The 18431-nt window shown below is 53.5% G+C and overlaps 1 protein-coding gene across 1 annotated transcript; it reads right to left on the bottom strand.

Moving 5' to 3' along the window:
* Nucleotides 1-10775: 10775 nt before the first annotated feature.
* IRF1 (interferon regulatory factor 1) lies at nucleotides 10776-17293 on the bottom strand. Its single transcript, XM_027468526.3, has 10 exons — nucleotides 17107-17293; nucleotides 16220-16311; nucleotides 15232-15331; nucleotides 14869-15045; nucleotides 14526-14575; nucleotides 14266-14401; nucleotides 13950-14075; nucleotides 13046-13089; nucleotides 12237-12372; nucleotides 10776-11765 (listed from the first exon to the last, which is right to left on the bottom strand). The coding sequence occupies exons 2-10, from the start codon at nucleotides 16304-16306 to the stop codon at nucleotides 11668-11670; spliced, it is 954 nt and encodes a 317-aa protein (XP_027324327.3). The 5' UTR covers nucleotides 16307-16311; nucleotides 17107-17293; the 3' UTR covers nucleotides 10776-11667.
* Between the last annotated feature and the right edge of the window lie 1138 nt (nucleotides 17294-18431).

The raw sequence follows: 18431 nt of genomic DNA, 5'->3' as shown, positions 1-18431 counted from the left end.
CCTGTTCACTTCCTTTACACCAGAAATCTTGCCTTAGCTAGGGGCTGTGGGCACGCCAGATTTCTCTGCTCAGCTCCCAGGGGTTTCAGCGTTAACCAATGTGGCACCGGTTTCTTTAAAACCTTCTTCGAAAAATAAACACAACTTCTTTCTTCTCGAACTTTGAGAGGTTTTACTTCATGCTCATTAAACTTCACTGCCAAAACTCCAGAGTGGTTGAGATGAGGGAGCTGATACGTGAGGACACAAACTGCAAATTGATGCTGGAGAGAGGCAGCAGCCTCTGTACGCACCTTGGAGCCACGTAAATCACTGTGAGCTGTAAGGGGAAGAAGTGGGGAGTCTCTGGTTTGGCAATTATGATAGGAATTAAACCAAAACCAGGGTTCCTCTGAGCACTGCCAGGGCTAGTGCCTGTTCGCTCATTGCACATGCATTGTTGTGGTGCTGGGATGCCTTTTTATGCTTTATTTGTGTGTAAATACAAGAAAACATATATAAACACTGCCCTGAACTTAACTTGGCTATTCTAAACAAACCCACGCAACCACATAGTTTGAGGAAGGCAATCCAGGAGGTAAAACCATACATAGTACACATGGGTGTGCCTGCCATCAGCCTGCTACGCTGACACGTCTTGCTGCTCTAGAGGTGTGTGTTCGCTTACGGCACCAAAAATAGTCTTCAAACTAAGCACAAGGGGCAGGTCCTTTTCTTTTAAATATTTTTCTCCCCTGGGTAGAAAACAACTCAGGTCTGTCTGCCAGCAGAATAAATCAGTTGCTTTCCATGTTTCTTTTTTTTTCTTCTTTTTTTTCTTTCTTTTTTTTTTTTTTTTTTCATGAGGGAAAACGAGCCCTTACACCAATCACTACACAAAGCGTTTCCTTCAGCACCACGATACCCTTGGCAATCAGGCACCTGACTCGACTTTCCCTCTTTCCCACTCATTATAAAGCAAGAGCAACCGTGCATGAAAGGAAATGCATGGATGTGAAACCAGCTGAGAAACATCCCGGCCACTTCTCTTTTCCCATCAGTAGATGTTGCTTCAGTTCCCATTTCCTATCACTGGCTTCGGGCCCTTGTCACCAGTTGCTTACAAGGGATTTCTGAGCCTTGGACCAAGATTTCACTCTTCTGAATGAAATCTTCAATATTTCTGTGGCATTTTGTCTTTAAATAGACATTGTCATCCTTTCTACAAAATATTTCCCTTAACTTTCCACCTCTGAAGGAGCCTGATTTTGGGCCAGGACCTTACCTGGCCCCAGTTCCCCAGGGGGAAATCAGCAGGGGACATGCAGCCAGGAGAGGGGAGATTTGGGATCTGCCTCCAAGGGCTCAGCTGCCCCCCACGGCAGGGATAAGGCAGCAGAAAGCCTGGCTCGAGCTGCCCCCAGCCTGCCCCAAACCCCCGTGACCTTTATAGCTATTATTTTAAGTCTTACGGAAAAGGAAATAGGAAGTAGAGCTGCTATAATGCATTTTTGTGCACTGCTGCACTCTCCCATGCTTGGATGTGTTGCTGTTTACCTGGCAGAGCGCTTTCTGTGCCATTTTCATTCAGTCCCATGTAGCAGTGAGGCTCGGCAGCCCCTCAGCTGCTGCTTAGCTCAGTGATGCTCTGTGCTGTCAAGGGGCACTTCAGCCAGGGCAGCTCTCGGTGGCTGTGATGTTTTTTGGCAAGAGGGTACAGCCTGTCACCCAAAAGCGGGGCTGGTGCTGCAAAGTCCTGCCTACAGCGATGCCTTGGGCTGTGGGGGGAGCTGCCCTGGTCCTCTTTGCTCCAGGGACCCCACTGAAATTTGTGTTGCCTGTTCCTGAGGATGGAAGGGGTCCAGAGAAACCAGGGGCACAGTCCTGGGGGTGGGGGTGGGCTGGTTTGCTGCTGTTCTGGGGTTAGGGTGGAGACCCAGAGCTGATTTACTGGGAAATAATGACAGGTAAACCACAGCACCTGGGTTTGAGTGACTGTTCTGGGGTTTCTAGTGCCTGTTTCAGAAATGCATCTCAGGATGTTTGCAGCTCCTTGTTTGAACTGCATGTGGCTTAAATCTGCTCTGCTCACTCTTAATTCCACTTTCCCCACAGACATCCAGTAACTAAACAGACACGGCTTTAATTGTTTCCACCCAGCGGTGCCGTGGGCTGCCACTGATCAGCATTAACCAAAGCGACTGAGGAGCTCTGGTGGGTGGCCAAAATCAAGGGGAAGCATCCCTGAGCTGCTGCCAGCACCCGCGCTCCAGCTCGCTGGGAAAGCTACATCTTAGGGCAAAATGAAACTTGTTTCCTGTTCTTTTTTTATTCCTTTATATACAGAGGCCACGCTCTTACTGGATCTAGGATTTCCTTTTCTATTTTTTCCCCTCAGTATTTCTGTAGGGTTTTTTCCCTGTTTCCGTCTTCCCTCCAGGATGTCCTTGTTGAAGTTCTCTGGACAGGGGCAATACTGAGGGCAGCTGGTAGCCCTTGGTGGGGATGAAAACATCCCACAGTGCTGGAGACTGCAAGGGGGCCACCAACTTCAGCCGTACTACGTATCTTTTTCCAGCCCTCTCTGCTAGTTGTTCTCAGCTCCTATTCATTTCAATAACTAACAGAAAATTGTCTACTGTGGTTATTCGAGCAATAAGGCGCATTAAACATGGCATTTCCCACATTGTGTAGAAGCAGGGGATCTCTTGTGCTTTGGTTTTCTGCATCCAGTCTCATTTGGGAGACTGAAAACAGATGAGTTTGGGAGGCAGAAAACAGCTGAGTTGAGAGGCTGGTCCAGAAACCAGGTGCTGAAAATACAGATGGAAAACCCAGCAAATCAGTGCCTAGGCCAGAGGAGGAAGCAAACAGCTTCTTGAGAAGCTCTGCTTTCTGTTGGAGGAATGTGGCAGAGCCAACAAAGAGCCAAAATCTGCCTACTGCTGCCTGCAGGTGACCTGCTGCCCTGGCTACCTTGTCACCGGGCACTTGCTGGCTGCGGGCTTGGATCAAGGAGGGTGAGAGAAAACTAAATGTGTACGCAAGGGTCAGCCCACCAGGCCCATGGGGCCGTGAGGAATGGCTGAGCTGGCTGGCTGGTGGCACAAGGAGCTGAAGGGAAGGAGGAGACCCTGCAAGCCACGGGGAAAAGGAGGATCTTGGCAGGGAGTTCTTGGATCACCAGGTATGGCCTTACCCAATGCCCACAGGCACTTCCAGCAACGCCTCTGCTGCAGTGAGCTTTAGACTAAATGGTGCAGTGGGGCGTGCGTGGAAATGCTTTGACTGAAAGTGGTTCACACCAAAGGGACATTGGCTGTACGAGCGGTGCTGCCGCCACCTCCCCGAGCGGTGCAGGGTGTTTTCAGTGACAGAATCTCAAACGGCCACAAAGGAGGCACCCTGATTTATGCATCGAGTACCAGGAAAGGCTCGAGTTCTGTTTGTCACTCAGCAGATGGTGACGGTTGCTCCAGTGTATGAAATATTTCATGCCTGACACCTCACTTCAGGAAACAGTGGTTTGCTCAGCAGAGGCGCAGGAGGCAGCAAGCTGTTATCGAGTGTAACATTAGCCCTTTCCTTCATTTTCTCCATTTTCAGAGTTTGTTTTCTGGTGCAGAAGCTGCACTGACTGGCTCGGAGGGCAACGTCATGCCTGGGTGCTCGCAATGGGGACACATCCCCGGGGCCAGGCTCCCCGGTGTTTTGTGGCGTTTTTGACCCCGTAGCGAGTTGGTTTTCCTGCAGGGCTGGGCCGCGGCCCTCACTCGCTGGGGTTCCTGTTCCTCAGACACAAGGTGCCTGAGGTTTGCCGAACCGCGGTGAGTTCATTGTGAAACTGCCACGGAGGTGGCTCCTGCCGCCCCGGGTTGCTGTGCTGTGAGGCACCGCAGCAAATCCCTCACCAAGAAGCCGGAGGTAGGCGGGTGCTGCCTGGGCAGGCACCAGCTGGGGCTTGGGCCCGGCCACCCCAACACCCAAGGGTTGCTTTGGGGTGTTGGGTCACTAGGCCCAATACCCCAAAGCGAAATTAAACAGGCTGGAAGATCAGCATCTTCCTCCCTGTCATCCCACGGCCATGGGGAGAGGAGGCCATGATGGTGACCGCAGCACCCTCCCTGACAGCAGGCCCGCAGCAGCAGGGGATCTGCTGCTCTCACCCTGCCTGCAGCTGAGACCTGTGCTGATTTCTGGGGGTGTTTGGCGAGCGCTGATAAACCACTGGAGCTGTTTGTGTGTCAGCAGGCAGAGCACACTACGGGCTGTGCTCCGTGGTGGGCACAGCCAGCCTGGGCTCTCTGCAGGGGCCTCCAGCCGGCCCCTTGAAGGTGCCCCAAATCCCTGATGTGCCTCAGCAGAGAGGGGCTGGTCACCAAAAGTGGGGTACACCACTCAAATACCATCACCCATGGTCCACAGGATGGCTCTCAACGGGTCATGGTGGTGGTCTCCTGCCAGGGGTCAGCAGTGACACAAACGGATTGTGCCTGCTCTGCTTGGATTTCTTTTCAAGACTCTCTCTTAAACTCGCTTTTAAGTTGTGCTGAGCTGGGGGAGTGTGTTTTCTCTGCCCCGCTTCACTGAAGCTCTGGGCTTTTCTGTGCTGGCTTATCAGCCCGCAGCTGGAGGCAGGGGTGAGGAAGGGTGAGAGGCAGCCTCGGGTCGCAGCTATTTCCTGCTGGGGCAGGAGAACGGCGCTGAGCCACGGCGTCCCCCTGCAGACAGGGCTCGGTGCAGATCGCTCCTCGTCATGGAAAGCAGCAAGAACCTTCCACAGAGCATTTAGCCCACTTCCTCGAAGTACTTTTACCTTTGCCTTAACTTGGATCTGGCTGCGAGCTGCTGTGCGATGTATTTACATGGCACGGTGTCAGCGCAGCAGCTTAGGCACTGGGAAAAGCTGAGCATCAGCCCTGGGGGGCTCTGTGCTGCAAAGGGGGCAGAAGCAGTCACCCTGCTAGTGGGGGGCTGCTTTAAAAGGCCTCCTGCTCAGCCTGGTTCTGCTCATCCGGGGCATCAGGAGGTGCCACAGTAACACGGACCTTAGGAAAATGTTATTTTAGGGCTTCCTCCTAGGTTGCAAAGCTAAAGGGCTGTGCGTGCTCCTTGATGCCTGGATGCCCCTGATACGTTAAAGGTGTGTCCCAAGTAATCAAAATACCCGAATGAGTTGCTTCTCTCAAAATGCTAATTAGATAAAAAGAAATTGCTACTTGTTTATCACAAGTACAGTACTGGAGGAAAGTGAGCTGGAGCCTATCTCCTGCTGAGCTGCTCAGCAAGGACAGAGACGAGGGGCTCAGCTCGGGGTGTTCTGCACCACCACTGGGAGCTGGTAGTGCCACGGCAGGTCTGGGGAAACTCCTGCAGCCCTTGTGCCTCGGGTAGTGCTTTGTAGGCAGCATCTGCAGGGCTTTTGCTGTGTCTCAAGAGCTTGAGGTGTGAGCTTGACGGATGCAGATGATGATCAGTAGACGGACAATTGGTGCGTGAGGCCAGTGCACACGCTGCTCCCTGCTTTCTTCAGCAAGAAAGTTGGAGAAAACAAAAGTGTACTTGCCTGGACTTGGCTTCTCAGTTAATTTCCTCTGCCTGAAGACTGTTGGAAAACCTTTGTAGTGTTTAGCTAATCACAGAACAAACCCTGTGAAACATATTCTTGCAATGCAGATACTAAACCTGGGCACGTTCTGTGTTTATACCTGTGGTTAGCCTGGGTCTTGTTACCTAATAGCACAGCTTGCATATAGCTAATGCATGTAATGCTTGTGCTGGATTCATTCTGAATCAGGGCCAGCATCCTTATGCTGTCTTCTATGCTTCATTGCCCCGTGTTATCCCTGCTAAACCACCCCGTGATGTGAAAAGAGCAGAGCCTCCCTCCATCAGTTACCGTTCTGCTCCTCACAGGGAAACCTGCTGCCAAACCACTCCCTTTCTTTTGTACTTTTAACCATTGCTCCATCTGCCTTTTCATTCCTGAACAGACAAAACACAGTAATCCCTTTTTCCAGTGAACAAGGAGGCAGAGTCGTGTGAGACTTGCCAGGCTGAATTCCCCTGGCAGGTCCCCAGCAGCCGATGGCACACTTCAGCTTGCCACAGCGCTTGGTGTCGTGGCCTCATGGCAGCCACGCAGTGCCGTGGCCTTTGAAGTGCAACAAACTACCACCAGCAGTGTCTGAGGCGTGAAACTTCCCACGCTGAAGCAGGCTGTTAGCTATCTGCCATCCTGCCCAAGCTGAGCACCGCTCTGTGTGAGCACCAGCAGAGCCCTTGGGTGCTGCTTTGTGAGGCCATCTCATCCCCCAGCCCCAGCCTTGGCACTCGCTTTGCTGCAGCCACCGAGACCAAAGCTCCAGCAGCCCCAGGAGGGGACGGCTGTGTCCTGGTTTGTTTGCTTTCTGCAGGGTTTCCCTCTATTCCTGGGAATCTCCTGACAACCGTAGCCCAATGCCCGTCCCACCCACACCGTGCACTATTTGCTGGCTTGATCCTGGCTTCATTTAACCACACCAGGAGGGAGAACTGCCTGGCTCGTGCAGCAGCAGGCCCGGGAGGCTTAGAGTACCCCAGTCCCGGCACGGTGGATGCAGAGGGCAGGTGGAGGAGAGCGGCCGCCTGCCCCTTGCTGCTCCCCGGCCTCGCCGCCTGCATCCCCGTGGCCACAGGTCCTGCCGGCTGCTCCTGCCTCTTTCCATGACGTGGCACTGCTTTCTACCTGTGTCAGCAGGGCAATTAGTGGAATGAGCATGCAATAATTGTCCTGCCCTGAATCCGCAATGCTGCGGCCTGACATCTGCTGATACGCGGGCAGGGAGCTAATGCACCTGCCAGCAACAGGAGCAAACTCCGTGCTTGGAGCACTGAGAAAACCCCAGGGCTCAGCTGGGTGCAGGACGAGGGCTCAGGTTGTCAGGTGCACTCTCCTCCCTTTCTAGGGAAGATTTCCTCCTCTCCACGCTTCATTACTGACCTTTCATAAGGCAATGCTTCACCTAAGGCACTGGGAGAAGCCAGCCCTTCCCTGGCATGGTTTGGGACAGGCTCCTCTTCCCCATGGCCTGTGCCTGAGCCCTTGGCTCTGCCCATCGCCCTGCCTCGTGCTGCCCCTCTGACATCCCCTCAGCACCCCTGAGATCCTGCATGCCAGGAGAGGGCTTATTTTGGTGGCAGGCAGGAGATGTTTGGTTACGACTGCTCAGCACTCGTGTCCTGAAGGCAGGCAGGACCTCGTGCTGTGTGAACAGGCACAGGGGGAAGCAGAGCCCTGGAGAACCGGAGAGGAGAAGGATCCAGCACGGCAGCAGAGGAATAATGTTTCCAGGCTGATACACTCGGTTGCCAATCGGCAGTAGTTTGCCTTTGCAGTATTAACAAATACCTTACTTTCTGCAGTAATAAATTCATACCTTTGGTCTGAAGTACAGCCATCCTTTGTAGGTGTGATATCATAAATCACGTGGTTAACTGGAAATGTGTCCAATTATCAGGATTCAATCAGCTCAGCAAATAAAACTGGGGCAGTAATTGCAGGCTCTGCTGCCTCTTGGGCAAAGCTCACGCACGGTGCCGCCGTGCCGGGTAACCACAAGCAGGCTCCTGGGCACAGCCCCGCACCTCCCCGGGGGTGCTGAGCAAAGTGCTGAGCAGAGGAGGAAGGTGTGCGCCCTGGTTGTGGAAGGGCTGTGTTAACAATTGGGTTGGACAAAGATCAGGAAAAAGCAGCAGCCCTTTATTTGCGGGTCAAGGGCTTTTACTAGGAAAAAAAAAATAAAGGTGACAATGAAGAGGTGTATAAAACCTTTGGCTCTGCAGCACGGGAGCTCTGTTGGCAGTAGTGAAGGTGTTCTGCTGCCTGGCTGCAGGATGCTGCAGCAGGAAAGTTTGTGTAGGGCTTCCCCAGTGTCAGCCCATGGGACTGTTTCTGCGACTGTCGTGTTATTTTCAGTTGGTTTGTTCTTTTTGACATCCTAAAGCTCTACAATTAAGAGGAGTTTTGTTTTTATTGTAAAACTGGCTTCAACATCTTCATGTAAGCTTCAGGTAATGCTGGTTTAAGCATGGTACAAGTGACTGGCAAGGCTGCCCGCCTGGAAGCGTTGGCTCTGCTCATCTCTCAAATGCCCACTGATTGTACGATGATTCCTTTTGTTATCAGCACAGAGAGGTGATCTTATTTTCAAAACAGTGGTACTGTCTGTACTTCCTTCTCACTGTCCCACAAGGTGCATAGCACAAGAAAGAGCCACTTGTCCTCCAAGCCATGAAAAACTATATTGCATTTAATTGTTTTGTCTACGTTTGGCATGAAGCGAGCTTTCTGCAGCAAGCTGCTCTCCTGCTATGTGGATTAATTCCCATCTGGATGTAGCTGTGTGCGTATTAAAATGAATGTAGTGATAGGGAAAGGAGTAATGGCTTTAAAAGAACAGAGGGTAGATTTAGATTAGATATAAGGTAGAAATTCTTATCTATGAGGGTGATGAGGCATGGGCACGGGCTGCCCATGGACGCTGTGGCTGCCCCATCCCTGGAGGTGCCCAAGGCCAGGCTGGATGGGACCCGGAGCAGCCTGGGCTGGTGGGAGGGGTCCCTGCCCATGGCAGGGGGTGGAATTAGATGGGCTTTAAGGTCCTTTCCAGCCCAAATTTATGATTGTCTGAAGGGTGAAAACCAGCCCTTATTCCAACATAGGATAACCAGTCGGAGATTACTGAAAAGCTCATTTAGGATAGGCAAGTTGAAAAAAAAACACCTGTCAAGGGCTTAAAACAATTTTAATTGAATGCTTTAGGCAGGAGAATTACCTTAAGGAGCTCATGATGTTCCTCTGGGTAAAAGCAGCCGAAACTGTCCCTGGTTTGCACTGGGAGAAGAAATGTCACTTCTGCAAACCCCGGTGCCCTGGTGATGAGAGAGGAGCTGGGTCTCACCAGCTTACAGTGCTCCTGCCCTCGAGAGCATGACTCAGTTGGGATTTTCCCCTCCCCAAAAGTTCAAAACATCATCAACAACAAGCAAAACAAACAAGCAGCGTCGATCTTGGCAGCCCTTCACCCAGTGAAGGGCCCGGACTGATAAATTCCGCCCAGTCATGGGGCTCCACCAAGCCAAAAACACTTTGCCTTGGCAAAACACCGCGTGTGTGGCCAGCTTGGCAGATGACCGAGGAAGCACCTCCTGCATCCCGATAACGAGACGCTTCACGTGCCCGCGGCTCCGGGCTGTGAGGCACCGGCTGCTGTTACTTCAGTCCTCAAATCTTGGTCAGCCCTTTAATCTGTGCCGGCGCGGGTGCTGCGCTCCTGTATCTGAGCATCACCGTGACAATCCTGTAACGCATGAATGGGCAAATTAATCTCTGTTATTTTGGGTACTCTTTGCATCATAGAAAGTTTCCCTTCTCCCTCCCCAGCGGGGAAACAAAGCTGCAGAGGTTCCTGAGCCAGCCCCGTTTCCTCTCGTTGCACTGATGAGCGTAGAAATTGCATCGCTCCCTGGGCATGAGGTGGCAGGAGCTGTGCCTGCCATCAGCCTGGCATGAGGCTGGTCCACAGGGGCTGTCCCAGGCCATCCTGCCCCACCAGCCCAGGGGTGCTGGGTCTGAGCAAAGAGTCCAGCATGAACTTCCCCCTGCAAGCCCCACAGCCGCCTGTCTGTGCCGGGCACTTGGAGCTGCAGCAGAGCCTGTGCCGAGGTTGTAGGAGGTGTCTGCTTGGTTCCTGCAGCCTGGGCCAGGCTGATATCCTCTGTCCGACCTCACATTTGCTGTCTCTGTGAACAAAATTATCCCCAAAGGTCACTGTTGCACAATTCTAAAAGATCTAAATGGATTCAAGGCAAGGAGTTGTGAGGTATGCGCTTCCCAGGCTGGGTGAGCTAGCTGGGAACGTAACGCGCCTGGCCATCGCTTCTCCTGGGCACGTGCCAGAAGGTTTTTGTTTTGCATGTGTGTGTTTGAAGCTGTGTGGCAAAAGGCTGCTGGTGGAGAGCTTCAGCGGGAACTAGAGTCAGTACAGCTTATTCCAAAGACAAGCAGAGCAGCCCTTTTCCAGGCCAGATGTCCCAAATGCGCAGGGGATGAGGGCTGCTCTGTAGCCAGGGTGGTGGCCGGGGATGTTGAGGAGCCCCTCAGCAACCACCGACATGATCTCAGAGGCTGACAGCTCAGCTGAGGAATGAATTTGCATTGTTCAGGGAGGGGGTTTCCACGCAGCACCCGATGCCAGTGTCTGCAGCTGGACGGGCTTTGCAGCAGCCACCTGAGGCGGTGCGGTAACACCAAGCATTTTGGGCCACGAAGCACGGCTGAGGAAGAGCGCACACAATGGAAAAGGAAACTTGCTTTCCCCTTGCCTTTCAACCGCTGCCTGTGCTTTTTCTGGGGGCAAACCGAACTTCTGCAGCTCGTTTCACTGCCACTGCTCTCAGCACAGAAGCCCGCAGCGCTGCCAGCAGCGAGACCCACAGCAGGCTTGGCACACAGCGTGTTTTTGGATAGCCTCCATCAGAGACAGCACACGGCCTGCTAAATTCTGGAGCTAACGGTGGCAGGTGTGGGCCAGCTGCCCCACACGTGCACGGGGCCTGGGATGAGCAGGACTCCTCCCATCAGCTGCCCTGGGACAGGAGGGGAAATGACTCAGCCCGTTTTAAATTCCCTGGGCTTTCGTGACTCACACGGAATAACCCCTCTCGCTGGCTGTCAGCAGCACAGCTGCTCGGGTGTTTTCAAGGAATCTGGAATTCATTCCCTCCCAACTCTCCAACGAGGAAAAGCAAGCGTGTCATATATAAAACACTTTTATTAAAACAAATATACAACATTTTATATACAAAAATAAAATGTACAAGAAAAATAGTCTATTACAGCTTAGTGATTTGATTCCTACGTATTAAGTATGAACTAGAACCTCCTCCACCCTGCACTCCTCTGCACACCCTCGCTCAGGGCACGCAGGCTGTGGCAGCTAGCTGCATACAGTACTGTGGGGTTCCTACCAGCATGAGGAGCACTAGAACACAGCTCTGAAGGGCAGCGTATAAATAACAGGGTCTGCCCCTACCAGTGCAAAAATCGGATCATGCAGCCGCTCTTCAACTATTACGTGGAAGTGGATCCGGCATGCCTACGAGCAGATAACGTCCTATGAGTGGGCCTGGATAAGTGTACTATATGGAAGCGAAGCCTAAACTGAATTTTCACATTTTATTGGTCTAAGTTATGTACACGAGTTGAAAGATCTGAAGACAAAACTACATGCTGGAGTAAATCAAGGAAGAGAAGGCCAATTAGTGCAATTTTTTTCTACGTGTAATGACAGTCATTAAGCTGATAATGTCACCAGTGTTGCACAAGTGAGCAGCAACCAAACCAGACTCCTCCGCACTGTCTCTCCTAAGCACTCCGTGGGTAAAGTGCTCGCCGCCGGCGCGGGGGGACGGCGGTGGCCCCCGGTCCCCGGGAGCTGTTTGCCTCGGGCACAGCGGTCCCGCCACCGGGATGGGATTCCTCTGCTTGTGATGGAGTTTTTCTTGCTAACTTTTTCAGGCCTACGAGTTAAAACGGAATATAACAGCTACTGTCTTCTTCCAGTCAGTAACAAAGGACTTCTACCATTCTCTTCAGGGTTGGAGTCTCTACACGAAAGCAGTCCACAGCCTGCGGGAGCCGGGGGTTTACAAGCCACAGGAGATGGTTTGCAGGGGTCTCACTGTGTCCAGCCAAGAGAATTCCAGGCTGCTCTTCTGGTCAAACGCGTGGAAATCCATCTCCCCTGGATAAGGGCGAGAACCCAGGGTGAGAACCGAACCCGGGCAGCGGGAGCACCAGAGCCCCTGCGTACCAACACACCCAGAAATGAAACATTCCTCGGAGGTGAGCAAATACCCTAGGTTCAAATTTTGCTAGAAATACTCCAAATACTTTCTAATTAAACTCTCCCATGTAAGCTACTGCTAGTGGAAACCCTTGCTATAACGCTAGGAGTTCCCAAGACCTGGCATACTACACACATACGTAACCTTAAGGTAAACCTGTAGTTAAGCTTCTACTGGAGGCATTTTTCCTCTCTTCCTTTTTACCCCAACAAATTCCTTACAGGCATCTGAAGGGCTACTTAGGAACCTCAACACAGACACCTGTGAATTCCTCTGTTTGCTTTCTCCCCGCCCAGTTAGTTTCTTTCCTGAAAAGCCTCGCCTGCACCTTCCACCCTGGACTGTAAGCAATAACCAAGGTTTTGTACCTGAAGACGTGTCGATCTCGCCGTCCTGGTCCTTGTAGCTGTATGTGCTGCACATGGTCTGCGTGCCCGGCTCGTTGGTGAGGAAGCCTTTCCCCCCGACGCTGGTCGTGTGCCAGTCCTGCCCCGGTTCAAGCAGCTGAAAGAGAGTAAGGGGATGGTAAAAAAGCCTGAAATTTACAGGGACAGGGGAAAATTACAAAAAAAAGAAGTACAGGCTCTCATATGCAAGATGTAAATTCCCTACTGCCTATTAAAATTCGTGATGGTGAATAGAGCAAAGGAAAGGTTTCACTTAGACCATGAGAAATTATATAAAATTCCCCATTAAAATTAGGTTAACGCAAAACAGGGAGAGCAGGAGCACCTTCCTTGAAAAAAAAACAAAACATCCCCTTATCAGTGGGACGAGCGTGCCATGTCTGGAAGCACAGATTAAAAGCCACACACATGAGAGACGGAGGGAAGGGCAAAATAAAAAATAAAAAAAAAGCCTTGCTAGAGAAATCGAAGCCGAGGCAGACTCTAACAGAGCAACCTTTCCTTCTAGCAGTACTCAGTAGCTTCCCCTGACTCTCACAATAAAAGTAATACCTCCATGTATGTGTCATCTCCAGTTCATGTTTGCAAAATCACATTCTTTTTACATTTCATTTCTCAGGCCTCTTCATTTAATTAGGGTTTTGTATTACAGGAAGTGTAGGTTCAGCTCGTGTAGGACTATCAAGGGCTCAGACAGCTACTTCCCTTCCTATCTTAGTGCACACAGCAGCTTTGGCCAATTTTATTCTGAACAGAAGGGCTGTTTTTACCTTAAAAATATTCGCTTTCATTTCATCTTCATCTTCATCTGTGACTGTAAGCACATAAAAAAGAGAAAACAGATGTCAACTTTTCCCACAGGTTAGCCCCAACGCTCCTGCTTCTTCACCGCCACAGCCCGCTTCATATGCTTGTCACACACCACCACTACCTTTTTCTTCCCCCCCAGTAACTGAAGGACTCCTCCAGAGGCAGAAGGCTTTTTGGAGGTTCGGCGCAGGTGCCCCACTGCAGCCACACACAGCACCAAGGAGATGCTGTGGGTTTGAAGCCCACCAGCAGCTCCACGGCCCAGCTCTCGTGGCCCTTCTCCACCCCAGCTTCAGGTGACCTCTTGCTCCTCCCCAGGAATCACCAAAGCAGGTAGCCCAGAGGGAGAACATTTGCATCCAGAGTGAAAAATCACACAGATAAGTCTCTTTTTTTTTTTTTTTTTTTTTTTCCTTTGGCAGGTGCAGCTACCTCCGCTGTCACTAGCACACCTAACTCTGTCCTGCTCCTGACATTGCCCCTTCCAGCTGCCTCAGAAGTTCCACCTCCCTGGGCACCAGGGGCAGAGATCTCTCCTCCTCTTGGTGGCTGACCTGTTTGTGCCACGATGGTGAGACAAAGTTTGTCCTTTGCCCGCACGCGCAGAGCAGATGGCATTGCAGAGCCCTTCACCTGGGAGCACCTACTCCTGCAGGTGGCCTGTACCAGCTCTTTGCTTTTCTAACCTGGCCATTTTGGTAGCTCCAGAAACCCAAATCCACCGGGTGGAGGTTGGTTTTCCTACAAGACAGCTTTTTCTCCCCAGACCCCAGGAACACCTTCACCCTTGCCTCCAACCTGCCCCAGCAGGGCTAGCACCAGGAGACCAACAAAAGACCCAGGTAGGAAGGAGGTGACACCAACCTTCTGAGGACGAACCCGGGGGGGACACCTGGAGCTGGTAGATGTCGTTGGTGCTGTCAGCCATGGCGATTTCCATCGGCGTCCTCCAGTCGGCGAGGGAGCCGCTCACCTCGCAGGAGGAGAGATCTGTGGGACACACCAGGAGCCGTTGGCAATCGCAGCCCCCACCACCATCACCACCACCACTTCCTCCCTGCCCATCTACGGCACAGCCAGGCACGGTCCCCAGAGTCATCTTTGTCTTTTGGTGACGAAATTGTGGCTTTAGCACAAGCGGCACTTTCCTCTCTGCTCTGAGCTAAAAACTGAGCCTCACCTAAGGTGATGGACGGGCTCTCCACCTCCACATCCTGCCCCGTGTAGTCATGAACGGTGTAGCCACTGTGGTCATCTGTCGAAGGAGTGTTGGTTAGTCTTTCTGCTGACTCCTCCGTCCTCATGTCTTCATACGGCTACAAAAATAAGAACGAAGCATGAAAGACTTGGCTAAGAGCACCCAGGTTCCCATATGAAAAAATCGTAGCATGAAAACCACCAAAACCTCTAGCTCCTTCTGCTACCTCCACAGACACATACCTTTCTCTTGCTCCTGCTTCTTGCTTCTCTTGAAGACTTTGACTTCCTTTCTGTTCAATAAAAATAAGACAGATGTGAGAAAGGCTGCACGGCTGACACGAACGTGAGCTCCCACAGCCCTGAGCTGCCTGCTCAGCTGGCAGCAGAGTCTGGCTCGACCCTGGGCGATGCCATTAGGCATCTTTAAAGAACCTGGGATCCAAGGGACTGCTTGTATAAGCTTTTTTTTTTTTTTTTGCCAGCAGTCCTGGTGCCACCAGCAGGTCTGTTATACCGGGTCTGTTATAGCCCTGCCTAAGCAGAGTGGGACCTGCCTGACGCCAGCTGGATGCTGTGCGCTCACCTTTCTTCTGATCCTTTGTCAAGGGGGGCAGCATCCTGTAAACTCTAACAGCGCTGGAGCCTTTGTTGATGCTTTTATCCTTCACTTCTTCGATGTCAGGCAGGGAGTTCATAGCGCAGCGGAAGTTTGCCTTCCAGGTTTTCGGGTCAGGGTCTTTCTCACCAACTTTGTATCTTCCTATTAATAAAAGATGGGGTGAACCTTTAGTGTTTGCATTGCAGTGGTAGCTCTCCCCAGAAAAGACATTTTTCTCTTTTCTCTGACATATTAAAAGTCATTCTAACTCCTGAGGTGTAAGTCAAGACAAAAATGCTTCATTTCAGATATTGCTATAACTGATGGAAAGCTAAAGCCAGCACGCACCTGTATGAATGGCCCAGCTCCGGAAAAGGCAGGCATCTTTTTCCATGTCCCAGCCATGCTTAGCTGCATGTTTCCAGGGGATTTGAAACATCATCTTATCCTGAAGGAAAACCAATAAAAATTTGAATTAAGAAACCATCGAATGCCAGTTTGTAATGATGGATTTAACAAAGAATTCTATCAGTGGCAGCTCAGAAACGTAAAAAAAAATATCTAACAACTGTTGTTCATTTGTTTTGTTCAGTGCATGTAAGGCTTTTAAGAGCTCTGAAACCAGGAAAGCTACACACACTGTGGTACAGCAGCAATGAGCAATGTTACCAAGCTTATCCCAGAATCACTGAAGGATGTTGCATCGAGTCTGTTAGTGTAGCACAAACTGCAGCACATTTCCCATGTACACTTGGATAGAGATCCCTTTTACAGTTACCCCTAAAATCCTGTATGAACCCTGAGAAAAATGTATCCTAGCTTAAGTAACACCCTGGGATGGATATGGAAACCTCAGAAAAAGAGACTTCTTGAGGTCTCTTCTGGAGGAGAATCAGAGAATGATTCAATAAGCCTCATGACCTCACCCTGGGGTACAGCTACAGAGAGGTGCTTCCAGCACCAAAGTGAGACAAGTCCAGAGTTTATTCCCAGCCAAATCTCTGAGCCCCATCCCGCAGTGGGGAGTGCAACAGTAGCTGCTTAACTGGGATGAGAGGCAGCTCAAGTGGGGATCAAGAGTTAAAAGTAGCCTGGGAGTTTTTCTGCTCTGCATTTTTTCTGGCTTATCATTTCCCTCCCGGGAAAATTATCAGGAAAAAAAAAAAAAACGGAGTGCTACATTCTGTGCTAACTGGAGCTACCTTTTCTGGAAATAAACACGTAATGCATGCAAGTTTTCTCCATTTGCTTCACGATCCTGCCTTATGTTTAGTGCCCACTTAGGAGCAGCACGGGTACCGATGCAGCACCGGCGGTCCCAAGGCGCACACCTCACCTTGTTAATCCATATCAGTCCCGGGATCTGATTGGAGTTAATCTGCATTTCCAGCCAGGGCCTCATGCGCATTCTGGAGACGGGCATGGTGGCTGTGGCAGAGGCAGAGGGTCAGCAGCAGCCCCACCACCGTGTCCCCTTGTCCCCTGTCCCCTGCCCTCCAGCTCCGAGCACCCGCGGCGCCCAGCGGCGGGGCTGGGAACGAAGCGGGCTGGGACCCCCCGGTCCCATCACAGCCCCCCGGTCCCATCACAGCCCCGTCCGCCCCCACCTCCCCGTGTCCCCCCCGGGCGCTCTCAGCCCAGCTCAGCTCCGTGCGCGGCCCCGGGCCGGGGCAGCAGCGGCGCCCCCCGCAGCCCAGCGCGGTGCGGAGCGGAGCCCGGGGGCCGCTCCCCGCCCTCCCCTGCAGGCCGAGTTTCCTGTTTGCACCGCCTCGCAGCGGCCGCACCGGCACTTCCCAAACAATGGCCCCAAACTTCCCCAGCCCGGCGCCGTCGCGGCAGCGGCTCCCGAGGCTCCCGGGCCGGGCATTGCCGCGGAGAGGGGCAGCGGGAGCCGGCTCCGGGGCTCGCCGCTGGGGCGAGGAGCGGAGCCGCCGGCAGAGCCCGCAGAGCCGCCGCCGTGCCCCGTCCCGTCCCGTCCCGTCCCGTCCCGTCCCGTCCCATCCCGTCCCGTCGGGGGCACGGGGCCGCTGCCGGCGCTTTGCGCCCCGCAGCGCGCACGGAGCGGCGGGCGGGACGCCCCCCAAGCCTCCTCGGCACGGCGCAAACCGGCGCTGCCCCCTCTTGGCGAGCCGAGCCGAGCCGAGCCGTGCCCCCGGGACCGCTCCCACGGTCCCCGCGGGGCTCCTGCTACCGGAGCGGGGGGCGGCGAGCACCGCGACCCACCTCGCCGTGCGGGGCTGTGCAATCCGGAGCCGGGACAAGCCAAAGCGAGCCGAGCCAAGGCAAAGCAAGGCAAATCAAGGCGTGCTGTGCTGTGTCGCGCTGTGCCGAGCCGAGCCGTCCGCGCCCGCCGCCCGCCGCGCCGCCTTGTGCCGCCCGCGGGGCGCGCCCTCGGGTATAACGCGGCGGCGGCCGGGATTCCCCGCCGCCCCGGGCCGCCCGTCGAGCAACCAATCGGCCACCCGGCCAGGGGCGGTCGCGCCGCCCATTGGCTGCCTCCCGCAGCATCACTTCGGGGAAATCAGGCTGTTGTAGCACCAGCGGCACCGCCGGGACCCGCCCCCGGGACCGCCCCCGCCGCGGCACCGCGGGGGGCACCGGGGGGCCGATGGGGACCTGCGGGTGCCGGTGGGTGTCACCGGGAGCTGCCCCTAAGTGAGCCGGGGAGCTCAGCTCCGCGCCCCCAAGGGGGTTCAGGGACGCATCCCGCCCGCCGGTGCCCCCCCGGTGCCCTCCCGGTGCCCCCCGTCCCGCCTGCAGGTCCCCGCAGATGGAGCTCGATGAGCCCCCCGGTGCAGGCTCCAGGACCCTCATCGTTTAGGAGTGGAAGCGGCCAGAGCGCAGCACCGATGTGGGGGGATTTTTAGCCCGGTGGGAACCTGGCTCGGGCCCGGGCTGCTTGTAGGGAGAGGGATGGGAAGGGTCCGGTACCCGGCCCCCCAGGCAGGCACACAGCCCCCGGAGCTGCTGTGGGGCTGCCCGGGTCCAAACCGTGCACATCCCCCTGCAGCAGGACCAAAGCAGGGCAGTGCTGCGTGTGCAGCAGTCCTGGGGGGATGCAGCAGGGGCACAGCAACACTCAGGGTGGCAGAAGGAAGGCCAGCAGAAAAGGAAATAAATCAGGTGAAAATTATAAGGGATGTCCCTGACCTTCTGTATTTATGCTGTCACGGCACCGTGCAACGAGCTGCCCAGGCCTGCCCGGTGCCCCTCCAACACCCAGAGCATTGCAGCACAGGGCCAGGACCCCCACCCTGCAGGAGCCCCAGCACCCCAGGGTGCCACTGGGCCCGCAGTTCTGCTGAGCCGTGGTGATGCCAAACTGATTGAACTGGTGTAAAAGCCCAGCCTTTAACCAGGGTTCCTCCTCCTGACAGTACCTGTGTCACAGCCTCTTTGCAGTGCCCCTTCTCTCAAGGCTCCCAGCTGAGATCTGCCCTTTGCTGTCGGTGGTCAGCACTTGCAGGGTGTTTGATCTCACATCGCCAGGTGTATGTCGCTAATCATCCATTTTCAGTGCAAATGGGGAAAAAAAAAAAAAAAAGGAG

Source organism: Anas platyrhynchos, chromosome 14 (genome assembly GCF_047663525.1).
Source record: "Anas platyrhynchos isolate ZD024472 breed Pekin duck chromosome 14, IASCAAS_PekinDuck_T2T, whole genome shotgun sequence".
Classification (NCBI taxonomy): domain Eukaryota; kingdom Metazoa; phylum Chordata; class Aves; order Anseriformes; family Anatidae; genus Anas; species Anas platyrhynchos.
This window is presented reverse-complemented; position numbering and strand designations above follow the sequence as displayed.